Source organism: Anneissia japonica, unplaced genomic scaffold (assembly GCF_011630105.1).
Source record: "Anneissia japonica isolate Jap-2015-1 unplaced genomic scaffold, ASM1163010v1 scaffold287754_len4335492_cov202, whole genome shotgun sequence".
NCBI lineage: Eukaryota > Metazoa > Echinodermata > Crinoidea > Comatulida > Comatulidae > Anneissia > Anneissia japonica.
This window is the reverse complement of record NW_022705543.1, coordinates 1,061,076-1,077,549: the sequence shown is the minus strand read 5'-3', so window position 1 is coordinate 1,077,549 and position 16,474 is coordinate 1,061,076. Positions and strand designations below refer to the sequence as shown.

Below are 16,474 nucleotides of genomic sequence, written 5' to 3'. Positions count from 1 at the left end.
CATATAGAAAACAATACGACATGGCTTATCTTATTTATAATATAGGCCACACACGTGTGTTTGAAACCAAATATAAGCATTTTCATAATGGTTTTATTTATTACAAACATATTCCTTCACCATCAATACACATTAAGGCCCTTCTTCTAGGTAAAACGATCTATCTTAAATGTTCTTTCTATTGGTGTTGGGCCTATTATGTGTTTAAATAACTTAGAAGGCATAGGAGGGCAAGCACAAGCATTAACCTTAACAAATGCGCGCGAAGCTTGCAACAAATTTTTGTGTTTTTAATTCTAATTTCGTCGGAATTGATCAAATCCCTAAAATGTGCAATTTTTAGAGGAAATTGGCCTACCTCAACAAGAAATGCGCTTATGTTATATATGGCCACACTCGTTTTTTTAAAGCTGACTTTACCCTTAAAAAATACGCGCGAAAGAATTTTTTGTTTTTAATTCTAATTTCGTCAAAATTGAGCAACTCCCTAAAATGTGCAATTTTTAGAGGAAATTGGCCTACCCCACAAAAAAAAACAAAAAAACCAGGCACTTTCCGGGGTGATAAGGGCATCTTCAATGGGGAAAGATTTTCCATAGATGGATATTTCCCCTTGTCCAACGGTGGTTACGCCACTGCAGAGAATATCTGGCGGTTTAGATCAAATGCGATATGGACACATTTTGAAGTGGAGAAGGGGTTGCTGGGTATTGTGATATCTGTTGATTATATCTTCCTTTTTATTTTTGTCTTTATTTTTCTCTTCTCTTTATTCTTTTCCTTTTTCTTTCCCTTTCTTTCTCCTTTCTCTTTTCCCTCCCTTTCCCCTCTTTCTTTTTTCTTCTTACCCAGCCCGGTACTACGGCTTGGTCAGCCCGGTAAAATCCGTTAGGGGGTGGGCAGTCTTCCCCCTGCCCCCGCCTGTTACGCCACTGTTGCAAAAACAGCCCTTGAAAAGAAGCCTATCACAAAAAAAGAAGCCCATCTGTTAGAGGTTTTACGGATATTCTGTTTCCTAGTAGGCCTATAATATGTGTATGTTTTTCTCCAATCTGTTAGTGAGGGTTTTATCTGTAGATTGAGAAGTAAATAAAATAATATAAAATAAAATAAATAAAAACATGATTTAACCATCCACAGAATATACTGTAGATAATAAGTATCAATAAGTAGTACTGTAATTCCCGCGGAGCTTTCGATCAAAAGTCCAAATGATTGGCCTATCACTGACCAATAAGAAGACACAGTTCATCGGCTCTAGGCAACCAGTACACAATATGGCGGCCTACTACTAAGCAACTTCGGACGCTACACAGTGAAATCCTAAATAAAGTTAGATGTATTCTCGCCTGTATTCTCTTAGTTTACGCACAGAATAAAGTGGAATTGATAAAATAAGTAAATCAAATTGTAACCTGTTGCCCTAATATATCTTTAGCCTAGGCTAGACCCTCCTATCGCCTAGGCGCCTAGCCTAGTACCTAGGCTAGATTCTAGAGAGTCTGGTCTCTGCTGCTACACCTCTATGCTAGGCCTAGCCTAGTAGTAGGCACGCCTACCTAGGCCTAGTAGTAGGCCACCCTAGTAGTACTTGGCTAGAACGATTTTTAGCTGCCTAATTCGTAAATTAATTACCTAATAAATATGCTCACTAATACAGGCCTAGAACTAAAATTGGCAATTGACCCAATTCACGTCTTGTTTTCAAATAAACTATTAAAGTAGGCCTAGGATAGTTTAGGTTCGAATTTCTTTCTCTTTTGGTATTGGTTTTTATTATCATTATTAGTTCAGCTTTTTCATTCAATATGCTGCAGCTGCTACTTTATTGGAAACATTTTTGGAATATTCTGTTTCATTATTTACTTAAATCATTCTCAGTTTGCCTAGCTACGCAATGGAACCATTAGATTATTGGTTGGAAAGGGAATTGGAACTGAACAAAGCTCACGAAGATATGTAAGTCGATTACCGTATGATCTAGCTTTACTGCTGCTGTGTTATGCATTGTGACTAAGGTGCATACAACCACTTCATTATCAGGTCAACAGCAATAAACCAAAACAACAATAACCAAAATGGCAATAAACCAAAACGGTACCACAACACAAAATGACCAAAGTGGCAAGAATACAGATGACTTAGGTTGTATGTTGGTTTCGGTTAAGCACTTCAGTCATGATTCACAGCCGATTCCTGTATTCATTCACAGTTCTGGTAAACAAGTTTTACTGTTTGGTTTATTGCCGTTTTGGTCATTTGCTGTTGCACCACCACACACCACCATTTACTTCCTGAAATCAGTGATTAGTGGGTGATATTTCCTCCTGCTGTAGTTTAATAACATGGCGAGTTCACCGGACTGAAAATGTTAATTTGCCAATGACTCAAATATTGTGATTCCAATCCCTGATTTTCCAATCTGAAAGCATAATTTGGGCATCCTATATTATAAACCACAAAATTTCTCCCTCTGATAATAAAATATAGTTTTAGCACACTTTACATTTTATAATCTAATGCTTTTATTAATTTTTATGTTTCAAACAAACCCAAGGTATCAAGCTATAAAGATATCAGATTAATAGATAGAGTGTTGGATCCATTTTTTTTTTTTGGGGGGGGGGGGGGTAAATGTTTAGTTGTATGGGCCACGCAGAGTAGCTTTAAGTGCCCTGTTACCATTCTGGTGGTTCAAGAGCTTTGATCCCTTAAAGTTAGCCTCGTACTGTGCTCCCATCTTTCGCCTTCCGTTTCATCCCTTTTCTCTTATATTCTGTTTTTGTTTTTGTTTTTTTTTTTGGGTGGGAGAGGGTTACATTTGTTTAAAAAAATGTTGTTAGCCCTTTCTCCACCCTCTGGATCAGCCACTCTATATTAACAATTGCAGTTACGGTTTCAGATTAACGAGAAGAGAAGCGCTATTAAAACGTTCTGAATGGCATCTGGATGAAAGTGCAGCAAAGAACAGTCATTTGGCAGAAAGTTGGACAAGAGCTAAGAAGAGGAATCACGTACTACTTCAAGTATGGCACAGACAAATAATGTTTGTAGCACTTCATACAATCAATCTCAGAAAGGCATCCTATTTGCTCAAAGTGGCAGATTCAAGGGGGGCCCAGAGTTGGTCCAGCTGATGTAGCCGGCTACTATTCCATCTTTGATAGAAGGCCCTCTACTGTAATTCAAATTCCTAGATCCACCACTGGCTCTATTACACTGCTGACTATTGGAAAAAAAAATGAGAAACATACATTGACAATATTCTTTCCTCCCTGGTAAGATTTTCTAGCATGTACATTATTAAGCATAGAGCTGTTACCACTAACACTGTAGTACAGATTCTTGATTGGTGTGCTTCTTTGTACTGAAAGATGTCTGGTTTACACCATCAACTCAACACAGCAGACCTTTCCACTAATCCCCCCCCCCCCCAATGGCTATTGTTGCTGAAGTCTCACAAAACAACAGTGTTAAAACATATGCAAACATGTGCAAATTCCTGTACCTTATCTGATTGGTCAGTTAATTGACCAGTTGTTAAGTTTGATTGATGCACCGGAAAGGTCTATTAAAAAATAAATTTTAGTTTCATATAGCCTTGGTACTGTATATTATTAATACCAACACAAATAAGTAGTGATTTCTAATCAGTACACTTTTGTTTATGATAGAAACTAGAGAAGGCTGAAGAAAATCTGAAGCGTGGAGCAAAATCTGGTGCATCAAGAAACTTTACAGAACTAGAGGTGGCTTAGTTTCTCCTTATTCTTCATTTTTGGATGGCATCTTCCCATCATGTTTTCAAAATTTTTCTATTGCTTTTTATCCTGTAATTAATTCAGCAATGTATATCTAGGGGTGTACCTAAAACCACCTGTGGCACCCCTTCACCACAGGTGATTTTTGAAGCAAAAAAAGAGTTAAAAATCACCTTATTTTGTCAACCTCACCTAGACCATGCCCCATTGCAAAGCTCCGATTATGTACAAGTTTTCCCTTGGTGCCCCCCATTTTGAATTTATATTAACACTACTGTACAAATACTTAATAATCCATAATATAATTTCAGGTATCATATTGGAACATGGTAGAGAAAGAATTGCCAGCATGGAAGATGGATGTCAAGAAAAGCAAAGGGAAGACTCTTACCCCCAGGTGACAGCTTACAATAGCTGTGGGTGGGAGGTGAACAGACTGGACCAGATTATTAGGGGAAAAATTTCACAGCAGTTTTGTGCACTTGTACCCAAGAAAAATGGAGAGATCTGCATTATTATACAAATAACTGCCTGACTAGCTCTAAATGTCGTCACTGGGAACTGACACGCATCCAAATTTAGTTAATGGGAAGCAAAGACCTTATAACAACACCATAGTGCTCTCCGTGGTTTGCATATGTAACGAAATAGGAGGCATCCATTCACGCAGAAAGCAATAGAAAGTACCGGTAATTGCAATTAAGAGACGGTGTCCTAGTTGTTCCAGAATTTATAGATATATGTAATTGCAAGAGGGCGTCCTACACTGCATTATTACAGAATTTTGCAGATATTTGCAGAAAACGCTGTCTTGGTTTTATAAGATCTTTGATAGGAAGCTTTCAATTTGTACGATGATGTAACCGTTCTGTGCTCTCCGGGAAACAAAGATTTGGGCCAAGATTAATTTATATGCTGTCATTACACTATGCTGTCATTTCCCCCTGTCGCTGTGCAATCAGAAGCTTTTTTTTCATTTTTGGTCTAAAATATGGGAAGGGCATCATTTTGTTTAATCTAAATTGCATACAACACTATGGAATCACAAAAACATTTGACTTACATTGTAAAAATTATTTATTTCCACAAATTACTTAGCAAAATCATTTACACTAGTTTTATAATGCACCGACAATCAGTGCAAAATTTTTAGGAATTTGAGCTCTGGTTTCCATAAAACTGCTACAGTGGGAAGCTGTCTTACAGTGAGATAAAGCTTAACCAAACGTAACAAATGTTTTATCTTATATTATTATTCCAAAAGCTACTAAAGACCATGAAAACCCCAGTCCTAAAAGTGGTCTTTAATTGGAGGGAGACCTGTATAAACTTAGTTTTCTAGGAAACATGATTTTTAATTCGCTTTTCATCTGAAATGGATTGCAGACAATTAACACTTTATTATGAAATGGGTGTATTTAAAAATTGGGTATGCACGGTAGAACTTACTCCGAAACTGGTATTAACTTCTCCGAAATTACAAATAAATAACTATGAACTATAAATTTTGTGTTTGTGATTTATGCAGTACAGCTATGAAATAGAATTACACTTAATTCAAAATATTTGTTATGAAGAAATTGACTGACATATGAAATAATAGCTTAGAATATTTTCAAGAAGTGGAACAAGTAACGCTTTACCAAGACATGAGAAATATTAGTTTTATACAACACCTACTGTATAGATCTTTCTCATTTTGTTAAGCTCTGTCACTATCAAACTAAATAAATGTGACATGCCCATATTTGGGTGTAATATGGCACCATGATGCCCATATAATGGGCACTTCACACAAATTTGTCGCATAGAATAATTTGAGTGTGGACACAAGATTTAGGTAGTTTCATATTACCAAGATCTCATAAGCGCACACAGGGTAAAAAATCCCATCCTACATTTTCATACCTATCTCATGATGACACTGTTCAGAATATAACTGTAGGATAAAAAATCTGAATGAATGAATGAAACAAAAACATTAATTTTTATCCAATGTGATATGCAAAGAAATAGGTGTTGTAATATGGGGTTTGCCATGCAAAAACCACCATCAGTGATCAAAACAAGAAAATTGACTTTTTTAAATATTTCCTATTCTCCACATTATAAGATTTAAAATAATAGGTCATTTACTGGAATCAACTATTGCCAAAGTTATGAGTAAAAGTATTACAGCTTCTCTGTACTAAAGAATACAATACTGTCACTTTTTTATGCTAATTACTCAGTTTAGCGATAGTACGCTGGTTTTGGGATGGCCAACTTCATATATATTATGTACACTTTCACTGCAGAATAGTGTTAATCCTATATGCCAAGCCAGGTTTGAAATACAACATGAAAAACAAAGAACGAAAAAATTTACCGCATTTTGAAAATTGTCAGCACTTCTAGAGGTGAGTGCTTGTTTAGCTGAATGGAACATCAGTGTGCCAAAATATAAAGGCTTGCCTTATCTACGATAACATCGGTTGTGCACACATAATTTCACTGTAATACACCTTAGTAAACAGTCACAGTGATAAAAACCCACATTTAATTAGGGTAAATAATTTACCACAATGTGATACATATATTTCTTGTTATAAAAATTATTGACAATTTCATAACACAATAAGGCATGTCCTCAGCCAGAGAAGTCGCAGATTTTCCCTCAGAAATGCAATATCTGAACCACCTCAAGGATTAAAGTACAAGGAAAACATTTGAAATTAAATACAAAGGGAGGAAAATTGAATCAAAATTTGAATTCTTTGTATTTCTTGGGTGCTCGTCCAGTATCTTGTGTTTGCTTTTTCCTCTTATTCTGAAAGATTGAAAAAAAACCAAAACAGACCAAATTATTATTATTATTCATGTACAAAAACAAGCCAGGTTTAAGGCGGCCTGTACACTCAAAAATTTAACCACCCTTTCTTAAGCTAAAATTCAGATTATAAAACTTTCTTATGCCCATATGTAGTCAAAATGTGCCTATATATGGTCATGATGTGATGTCATCATGACCATATTTAGGCATGTCACATGTTTTTGTCATATAGAATTTGATAGTCTTGACGGCTTTAGACTCATGTATGACTCCAATCATTAAGGCTAATTCATACGATGCAGCCCGACGCGATTTGTGTCATGTCGGGTCCGTGGGGGTTAAACACGGAACCCAATGGTTTGCCTCGGGGAGAGTCGCCTCGTAGAATATAAAGAATGTTTAATCTCTTACGACAGTCAATTGCGTCGAGCTGCATCATACCTGCCTGAGTTGGTCTTTGAGGTGAATGTGGTGAATACATAACCTCCTTGGCGGAGGGGTTACTGTAAATTATACTAGAATAAATTGCTTTAATATCATTTACCTTTTGTTTAGCAGCATGTTCTGCAACCATGTCACTGAAGTCTTCTTTCTCAAGATGTGATTGCTGTTCTCTTACTTGCTCCTCATACCTTGCAAGAAAAATAATAAATACATCCAATTATTCAATTAAAATTTAATTCATTTAATTTTTATTCATCTATAAATTAATTCCTAACATTGAGAGATTAAGGTAATGTTCATTAATGACAGTTAAAATTAAAAGATTAATTGTTCATTTGACAATTCGTTCATATAATCAAGAGATTAAAGCTAATTTTCATTAATGATCTCTCAGGAGAGTTGTTATTGATATTAAAGATGGGGATTTAAATTAATCAAGATCAATAATATCTAGTTAATATCTTAGGATTAAGGGAAATCTATAATTCCATTATAAGATCTATACTAAGATTGATCCATTCCATCCCACAATCAGTAATAGTGCATATTTGTATGAATCTTATGCTCTTAACATTTTCTATTCTGGTATATTTTATTTCATTCAATTATCATAGCATAATAAAATGAACTAAGATGATTAATTACGAAAAATAGAAACTATACAATATAAAATCAAGAGATTAAAGCTAATCAAGCTAAACTATACAATATAAAATCAAGAGATTAAACATCAAGAGATTAAAGCTAATCTTAATATGATCTCTCAGGTGAGATGTTTATTGATATTGAAGATGGGGATGAAATTAATAGATAAATAATATTTAGTTAATTTTAATCTCTTGGGATTAAGGGAAATCTGGAAATCTATTTTATCCCACAGTAACGGAGCAAATTTGTATGAATCTAATGCTCTGTCCACACTATTAAATTTTATGCAAAGTGCCATATATAGGCATGATAATGTCATATTACACCCCAATATGGGCATATCACATTCGTCAAATTTGATGATGTGGACAGACCTTTAGAGACAAAATAATCAATTAATAATTTGATTCATGTAATTCCACCCTCAAGATTCATTAAAGTGTACAGTGTGTTAACAAGTACAAGACTCAGCAAACAGTTGTTGTACTATCTACTTACTTAGCCGCCATGGCTGCGGTATCAAGATCCAACTCACTGGGGTCGAGGGCAATAGCTACTACTTCTGATCCAGACTGTCCTGGTTTCTTGGCCTAAAATAAACAATCAGTTAATTAATAAATCATAAAATATGTACAGTGCGACTACCTCTTAACTTTATAATTTGGGGCTTGCCATGCTGAAACCAGCATCAGTGCTAGAAAAATGAATTGTTAATATAGTCATATTTTTCTCCACATTATAAGCTTTAAAATGATAGGTGGCCATTTACTAGAATAGACTTACTGTTGCCAATGTTATGAGTAAAAGTATTACAGCTTCTCTCTACTAAAGTATACAATACAGCCACATTCTTATGCTAATTACTCAGTTTAACACTTAGCAACAGTATGCTGGTTTGGGATGGTAAACCTTATTAATTCACACATATAAAGAATTTAACTCATTCCCCACCCCAAAAAAGTTAAATTATTTATCAAATTCCTTTTGAACTTACAGCAGCACCAATGTCATAGACGTGAGCGGATCCCATCATGGCTCCTCCAACATTGGCTCTCTTTTCCGGCAGGATGGTATAAAGCGCGGGGGTTTCGCCTCCTTGATCCATAGCATCTTCTATCTTCTTTTTCCTAAGCTCAATCATCTCCGGTGTTTCTAGACCTGCTGTCACGGATGTCACCCCACTGGGTGTGATAAGCCCACTAAATTCAATTAAAATGGAGAAGTTAATACAATGCTTCTTGAGGTGTAAAAGAAAGATCCACTGGAAATGGAGAGTGCTAATATTTTATCAACTCTGATCAAATATTGTCTAGGCTGGCAAATAAAATTCTGATAGCATAGGCCTTGCCTAATTTACATATAAACCAATCAAAATACTGGCTCCCAGCTAATTATGACAGGTGAAACAGCTTGCAATTCCAAAATACTTCTCATTAGGGTAGTGGGCAAAAAAAAAACTACTTTGTGGGTATGTTCAAAGAGAATTGGCAAGAGGTTTGACAGGCGAGGTTTCCCTGAAATATCCTGAAAAAGTACTAATATTATCTCTGCGTCTGTTCAAGTTTCTAACTCTATTCAAATTCTAATAAGGTGCCCCCTTTCTTGTGGTACTTTTTGTTTCATTGTGTGCATGCAAAAATAAAGATAGTCGGACCTCTTGCAATCCTACTATACTCTTTGGTATGTTACTATCTCTCAATAAACTTACCCATCGGCTGGCGTGATGAGCCCAGTGTCATCTGGTTTCTCCTCCTCTTCATCCTCCGAGCCCTCTTCATCCGACTCTTCTTCCGATTCGCTCTCTAATTCTCCCCATGGTGCCATTTCTGGCGGTTCTTCATCCTCCTCAATCTAGTAATTCATTTTGAATAATAACAAAAAATTGCTATTAATTATTATTTATATTGTTAATTTTTTTTTAAAATCCATGTTGAAAAGCTTCTTAATTACTTCTCAAAGCAATAAGCATTTACAATTGAGAAAGTACATGTTTCCAAAGTACTGTATTCAAAATAATTTGCATTCTAACCTTGAAATCACTTGCATTGGTTCCAAATACATCTCCATAGAGGGGTTTCCCAGTTTCATCTACAGGGGGTTTACCCCAACCACCTGCATGGTACCCAAATGAACATCCCTATGAGGAAGAAAAAAAAGATGCACAGGTTAAGAAAAATGCATATCAATGCTTGTTATCATACATCGATTGTATAAATTGAAAAGAGAAAAAAAAAAAAACATTGAGCACTTACCTCTGGAATAGGAGAATTGAGGCCCATAATCTTGAGGTTTGGATAGGATGGTGGCGGTCCATATCGTTGCATGGCAATCAGCCATGGAGGAGGAACTGATTGTGCTGTCTGTAGGAGTGAATAAATGATGCTTTAATATTTCAGTATTTTTTACATTTTTTTTCATTTTAGTAAATAATTATGTCTGGCATATATGGTGCAAATTACAAGGATCTCATCTTGTGCTTCTCATTTAAACCCTGGACAGTGGAGCAAATACCTATGGAATACTAAGCTACAGTTAGTAATCACTCCATAACATGTGAAACTACCAAGTACACTAATATTCCTGTAGAACAGGACGACAGGCATACAAACAAGGACACAAGTATAAAGATCAAAGTGCAATAGACCTTTCTGCTAAACCGCGCCCCTTGGATATTGTTGCTAAGGTCCCTGGCCCTGTTCTGATTGGTCAGTTGTTAAGTTTGATTGACAAAGAAAAGTCCATTGAACCGTAACAAAACTTTAGAAAATAAGTATAAATTATACGTTGGTTTTCTATTTTAGACCCTTTTTCTGTAAAAATCTTAATTAGAGAGGAAGCTGAATAATGTTGTGGATCCGGTTGTAAATAATTAATTTGTCAATGCATAAAACAATCAATTTAGAAAAGAATCAGTCAAAATATTTATTGGTGGTAAAACAATGAACACAAACAATAATAATCAACGTCAACTCAGTGGCCAATACAAGAAAAATCGAGTAATAACGACCAATTCACAACACAAACAAAACTGCCTGTCTAACAAAATCTATGGCCTAAGAACATACTAAATCACACGCACATCTAAGTGCATTTACTCACAGCGCCATGACAATAATTCTACGATTGAGGGCGCCATTGTTAGGATTACGGCGTCTACGATTATTATCATAAATTAAAAAGGCGTCAATAACTAACTTACGCTGCCAACAGGCATCCCGAGAGCAACTCGGAGATCATCACTAATATCACCTGGCTTCTTCTCTTTAAGTTTCGTTTCAAACTCCTTGCCTTCGTAGTACAGCTGACCATGGATTGTCATTTTTGGCTTCGTCTGCCATCTGGAAAACAAAAAACACCCCAACACATTAGTAATACCATCAGCTTATGAAGCAATAACCAAGGTTTGCCATCCTAAAACCAGTGTACTGTCGCCAATTGTTAAACTTAGTAATTAACATACTTTGTACTTTGGTACAGGGAAGCTCATAACTTTGGCAATATTAAGTCAATTTCAGTAAATGACCCATCATTTTAAAGCTTATAATGTTGAGAATAAGAATGTCATATTTATACAGTAAAGTGAATTTTCATATATTGGTTACTGATGCTGGTTTTGGGATGGTAGCCTCATATAATATCACAATTTTGAAATTTAAGTCCGATAAGGATTGGTGCCACACACGACTAGCTCTAGCTATACCTTGGTTACCATTTATATTTAACCGAGTTGATACAATATTATATTTACACAAAGTTACGATTATGAATATGTTAAAAAATGAGGCACAGTTTCATTCAGATACATCACATGGCAGTCTAGTCTCATTAAGTTTAATTAACCCCTAAATTCCTGTTAAAAATGCAAAGTGATGCTGAACAACATTTCCTGTGGTATTTCGATCATGCCCAATTAATACTGATATATACTTGTTGACCATACAAAATTTGCCTCAGCCCCAACATTTTTAATAAAACAAAGGATTAATTTAATGTTTCATCAAGCATCTGATTCTGTGGGACCCTTGATGCTCTATAACAAATTTCCTTCGCTCAATTTACATCATAAAAACCAACAATTTAATACCGATTTATTAAACTACTTTCAGATTCAGCATTATCTGATCAGCCTAAATTACCTGAAGAATGCATCATGCAATTTCTGATAATCAATATCTATCTTGCCCATCTTGGGTCGCACTTTCTGTCGCATTTTGGTTTTCATTGTCTGTTGATCTTCCTGTAAAGTATAAAATAAATCATCATTTATTACAGCAAAATAGCAGTAGTTATGCAGCCCTTAGAGTCCATTGCCATCCTGACTATAAAAAATGGAAATTATTTAGTAAACATAACAAATGTACAGACCACCATATTGATTAATCACAACACATTTTTCACCTCGCATTTAAGAATATTCCATTCAACAGTTATACTGCTTCCAGTATTAATACTATTCACTCCAGCAAAGTGACAATACCACCCTTAACGTTTGGACAAAGCAGTTTCAATATTTTTTACCTTTTCTTGAAGGGCCTGCCTCATTTCCATAATACCAGTCCTCCTAATGAATTCTGGGAGTTCAAATGGGGGTTTCTCGATACCTCTCTTGCCCTGTAGATATTTCCTCTTGAAACACCAATGTCTTGGAACAGGCACCGTATTCCTACTTGACTGCAATATGGAACAAAATGCATTGAATTGCAATCAGATTATTTATGATGTCTAAATCTCAAACTTGGGCTGTGCACCTGGGGACTGCGGCAGCCGCAGTGCAGCGCTATCCGACTTAACTACAGCGTGTACCGAATTCATAGATACAAATATAAGCCTTAGCCCGCCTAACTCTTAATACAAGGGTTATTGGAGGAGCCGAGCGATTCCCATTATAATGTGAAGCTGACCAATTTGAACCGGGATCTACAGCAGAAAGGAGCAGAAACAATTTCTTTCAGCCAACCCCTCGGCGGAAAGGCCAATACTGACTCTCGCTGTTGCACATGTATTGGTCGGTCGACTCCCTACTGGTGTTGAAACTAAAAAAAATGACTATATTAAAAACATCATGGAGGTATTACTATAATACCTCCATGGGAACATTTAAAAAATTAAAATTAAATTAAAAATTATCTTATCAGTTTATTACTTTTAAAAGTTTTGCAAGTTATTTTAGGATTTTAATCTTACCTTCAGGTGAACTAATAACTTGGGGTCCCTAGCAGTGACATCATGCATTTCTACTACATCTGGTCTTGAAACCAACTGCTTCAGCTCTGCAACACTTAAACGGTTCAACTTACGTAGTTTCTTTTTTGATATCTTTGGGGTATCATCTTCAACCTTACTCTACAAGGAAAAAAACCTGTGTTTTAATTCATTTTATTCTCTTCGATTGCTGCCCAACTTTGGAATGGTCTGCCTAATTTTCTCAGATCTTGTGATTCGCTTAGGTAGTTCAAAGTCCATCTAAAAACACACCTATTTCCTTATTGTTTTGTTTGTTTTCTTATTTTTCTACTGCTTTATTGCATTAGTTAAGTTAGCAGCACACTTTGCTTTGGTTTGGTTCTACGCAAGCTTTACTCAGGGGGATGTTTTTGAATTATTGTAGAGAGTCACTTACAGCGCTTCAGAACTGAAAAGAAAGGCCCTATACAAGCTTATAATATAAATTATATAATAATGATCATTATTTACCATGTCTTCTTCATCGCTGCTTGAATCGGATTCATTCTTTTCCGTCTCCTTCTTGGTTTCCTTTGCTTTCACTGCAGGTACTTGCTCCGCTTTTTTAGGTTCTACTTTCGGAGCCTCTGCCAGCTGCAAGATAAAAAAAAACTGTTGTATGCCCATATATAGTCATGATGTGCCTATATATGGTCATAATGTGATGTCATCATGACCATATTAAGGCATGTCACATGTTTTTGTCAAATAAAATTTGACAGGCTGGACATAGCTTACAGCTTTTTCCACACAATTCTACCGAATTTTCTTTGACAAAAAAACTGTTGGATGACCATATACAGCCAGGACATAAACATAGTGATGATGTGATGTCATCATGACCATATTTAGGCATGTCACGTGTTTTGGTCAAATAAAATTTGATAGTATGAACAGGGCTTTAAAAAGATGAAAATAATTAAGTCCATGTCATGACAGTTACAGAAATATATATTCCCAATAAATGTCTAGAGTTTTTGTCACGACCCAATGTTTGAATACCAGGCCACTGTCCTTAGAAATACAAACAAAATAAGAATTTTGAAAGCCTCATTTAAAAGCAATTATGCTTAACAACAGGTCATGTAGATTATTCAAATATGCTATTTTCACCATCAATAATCCATGCAATACAATTATCTACGAAATTCAACACGCTCTCTTTTTTTAAACTTTACCTTAAATGCTTCAAAGACTTTTCTAAACTCCCTGAATGTGGGATCTATCACATCTAAAGTTTCAGGTATATACTCCACTACAACATCTTCAGTTTCACCATCTTTATCATCTGCTTTTCTTGATTCATCTTGTTGTTGTTGCCGTCTTACAGCCTGCCTCTTCTTCTTTTTCTTTTTTCGCCTCTGGTTTTTAGTCTGTTGAGAAAAAAAAATTCTTTAATTTAAAATTGTCTCGGGTTATTTTTAAATTAATAAACAATGAGAAACACTGGGGTTTACTTTACAACCCTGAGTAATGGAATAATATATATTTTCTTTGAAGCGAATAAATATATATTATCCATTGGAATTGTTCATGAAATTACTAAACACAATATCTGAAGTTATACTACTGTACAAGGTGTTGGTTACAAACGGAACCAACAATTAGAAAAAAAGACATATATCAGCAGAAAAACTAAATTAGTGTTAAATAAACTTACAAGTTTCTTCTCTTTAGGTACCTCCTTTTCCACTTCTTCATCCTCATCCTCCTCTTCCTGTGGCGGCACTTCATTCTCATCTTCAGCCTCAATTTGCATATCTGTATTAACATTATTGGAATTATTTATATATACTTTATGTATATAAGGAAAAACCATCTCATAATTGCATCAAATTGAAAGAATTAATTTTACTTCTTTTTTAAAATTTAAAGTAAAAACACATCATCTTTGCCATTTACCTTATAAACATTTAAATTGCAGTCTGCAATTTAAAGAGAAAAATTGAATTTAATAAATTCAATTGGACGCCTAATTGCGCAAATGATGCAACCTGATTGGGTGGAATAACATCATGTATATTTAAAAATTGAATAATTTTTTAAAAAGCAAAAAACTTGCACATCTTGAAGTTGATAATGGAAATCTCTTACCATCATCCTCTGTTCCGCCAATTTCTTGAGCACGAACATCTTTAAACTGCAGCACTTTCTCCAGAGCCTGAGGTAGGCGGATGCTTTCAGAGGCCTTCTCCTCTTCTTCATTATCATCCTCGTCTTCCTCATCATCATCATCATCTACTCCAGGTGGACGGAGTGCTGGCTTTACTTCTTTGGACATTAGAGATGGAGGCTTCTGTCCAGGAATTTGATGCAAAAATGGCTTGTCATTTGGAGCAGGCTGACCAGTTGGAACTCTGCCTGGTGGACTTCTTAGCAAGGCACCTGAGAATATAGTTTACATCTTAGTTAATTTAAGTGCATACTGAATTCAAAATTACAGTGAAACTGGAGGGGTGGGTCAGAATCACCTGTTTAGCCCACTGCTGGATATGTCACTGCATATTTATGAGAGCTGTGTTATTTAGTTGAAAACATATTTCTGGCTGGTTAAGGTTACATGTATTTTGCCAAAGTAAAGCAAGAGTTTCTTTGTATATTTACAAAATTCAATATCTTTAGAACTTACCCCTATGTTGTTGCTCCCGTTGTTCTTGTAACATTTGTTGTTGTTGGCGTACTTTTGTTTCCTCTTCCTGCAAATGAAGTGCGCGTTGCTGTTCCCAATACAATTCTTCTTCTTTTGCTTTTTCTCTTGCTAGCTCATTTCTCATCTGCTCATCTGCTAACATCTGTTGCTGTTGCAAGGCTTTCTTTTGTTTCTCTTTCTCACGTTTCTGCATTTGTTGAAGGCGTTCCTGCTGTTGCAACAATATACGTTCCTTCTCTTGCTCAATGAATTCCTCATCCACCTCTGTATTGTCATCTATTCCAGGAATTCTCAGACCTTCGTCATACAGATTTTCACCTCCCTGTTCTTCTTGTCTCTTTATTTGCTGATGTAACAACTGCTCTGACCTTTGTCGCTGCTCTTGCTCCTGTGCAATACGTTTTTCTTCCATAATACGTAGCTGCTCTTGGCGTTTCTGTTCTGCAACTCTTTGCTTTTCAAGACGTTGCTGTTCAAGCATGCGCTCATTTTTAAGACGCACTTCTTCCTTTCTTCGCTCTTCTTCACGCCGTTGTTCTTCCAGCCGCTGCTGTTCAGCAATACGTGCTTCCTCAATTAAACGCTGTTGATCTACACGCCTTTGCTCAGCTATACAGGTCTCTTCCAAAATGCGCTCTTGTTCCTGTCTTTGTTCATCTGCAATGCGCGCCTCTTGCCTTAGACGCTCCTGTTCTTGGCGCTGTAGCTCTGCAATGCGTGCCTCCTCCCTTAGACGCTCCTGTTCTTGACGCTGTAGTTCTGCAATGCGTGCTTCTTCTCTAAGACGTTCCTGTTCTTGACGCTGTAGTTCTGCAATGCGTGCTTCTTCTCTAAGACGTTCCTGTTCTTGGCGCTGTAGTTCTGCAATGCCTGCCTCTTCTCTCAGACGTTCCTGTTCTTGGCGCTGTAGTTCTGCAATGCGTGCCTCCTCTCTTA

General features: G+C 36.1%; 2 protein-coding genes across 5 annotated transcripts in view; one reads left to right on the top strand and one right to left on the bottom strand.

Moving 5' to 3' along the window:
* The first annotated feature begins 1,251 nt into the window (after nt 1-1,251).
* Nucleotides 1,252-5,266, top strand: LOC117105669 (uncharacterized protein C3orf14 homolog). Of its 4 annotated transcripts, none has more exons than XM_033246881.1 (5): nt 1,252-1,398; nt 1,882-1,959; nt 2,903-3,026; nt 3,675-3,749; nt 4,073-5,266. In XM_033246881.1, exons 2-5 carry the CDS (start codon nt 1,898-1,900, stop codon nt 4,160-4,162), a joined length of 351 nt encoding a protein of 116 aa, XP_033102772.1. In that variant the 5' UTR covers nt 1,252-1,398; nt 1,882-1,897; the 3' UTR covers nt 4,163-5,266. The 4 variants fall into 4 exon arrangements, with proteins under 4 accessions (XP_033102772.1, XP_033102770.1, XP_033102773.1 ...); XM_033246879.1 differs by having other exon boundaries at nt 2,891-3,026; XM_033246882.1 differs by having other exon boundaries at nt 1,275-1,332.
* Nucleotides 5,267-6,501: 1,235 nt separating this feature from the next.
* LOC117105840 (splicing factor 3B subunit 2-like) overlaps nt 6,502-16,474 on the bottom strand; it is a 10,311-nt gene continuing 338 nt past the window's right edge. The window contains exons 2-17 of the mRNA XM_033247142.1: nt 15,518-16,470; nt 14,983-15,273; nt 14,549-14,649; nt 14,067-14,261; nt 13,360-13,482; nt 12,850-13,008; nt 12,184-12,336; nt 11,802-11,902; nt 10,865-11,003; nt 9,918-10,025; nt 9,695-9,802; nt 9,374-9,516; nt 8,660-8,864; nt 8,164-8,255; nt 7,118-7,205; nt 6,502-6,570 (exon numbers count right to left, since the gene is read on the bottom strand). Of these exons, the coding sequence (XP_033103033.1) occupies nt 6,502-6,570; nt 7,118-7,205; nt 8,164-8,255; nt 8,660-8,864; nt 9,374-9,516; nt 9,695-9,802; nt 9,918-10,025; nt 10,865-11,003; nt 11,802-11,902; nt 12,184-12,336; nt 12,850-13,008; nt 13,360-13,482; nt 14,067-14,261; nt 14,549-14,649; nt 14,983-15,273; nt 15,518-16,470 (3,028 nt within the window). The remainder of the gene's footprint in view (nt 6,571-7,117; nt 7,206-8,163; nt 8,256-8,659; nt 8,865-9,373; nt 9,517-9,694; nt 9,803-9,917; nt 10,026-10,864; nt 11,004-11,801; nt 11,903-12,183; nt 12,337-12,849; nt 13,009-13,359; nt 13,483-14,066; nt 14,262-14,548; nt 14,650-14,982; nt 15,274-15,517; nt 16,471-16,474) is intronic.

Excerpts from the sequence above, each read along its gene's own strand:
- LOC117105669 (XM_033246879.1), top strand. The coding sequence starts at position 1,898 with ATGGAACCATTAGATTATTGGTTGGAAAGGGAATTGGAACTGAACAAA. Across the intron at positions 1,960-2,890 it reads AACAAAGCTCACGAAGATAT|TTACGGTTTCAGATTAACGA; the intron begins GTAAGTCGATTA and ends TAACAATTGCAG. Across the intron at positions 3,750-4,072 it reads GAAACTTTACAGAACTAGAG|GTATCATATTGGAACATGGT; the intron begins GTGGCTTAGTTT and ends ATATAATTTCAG.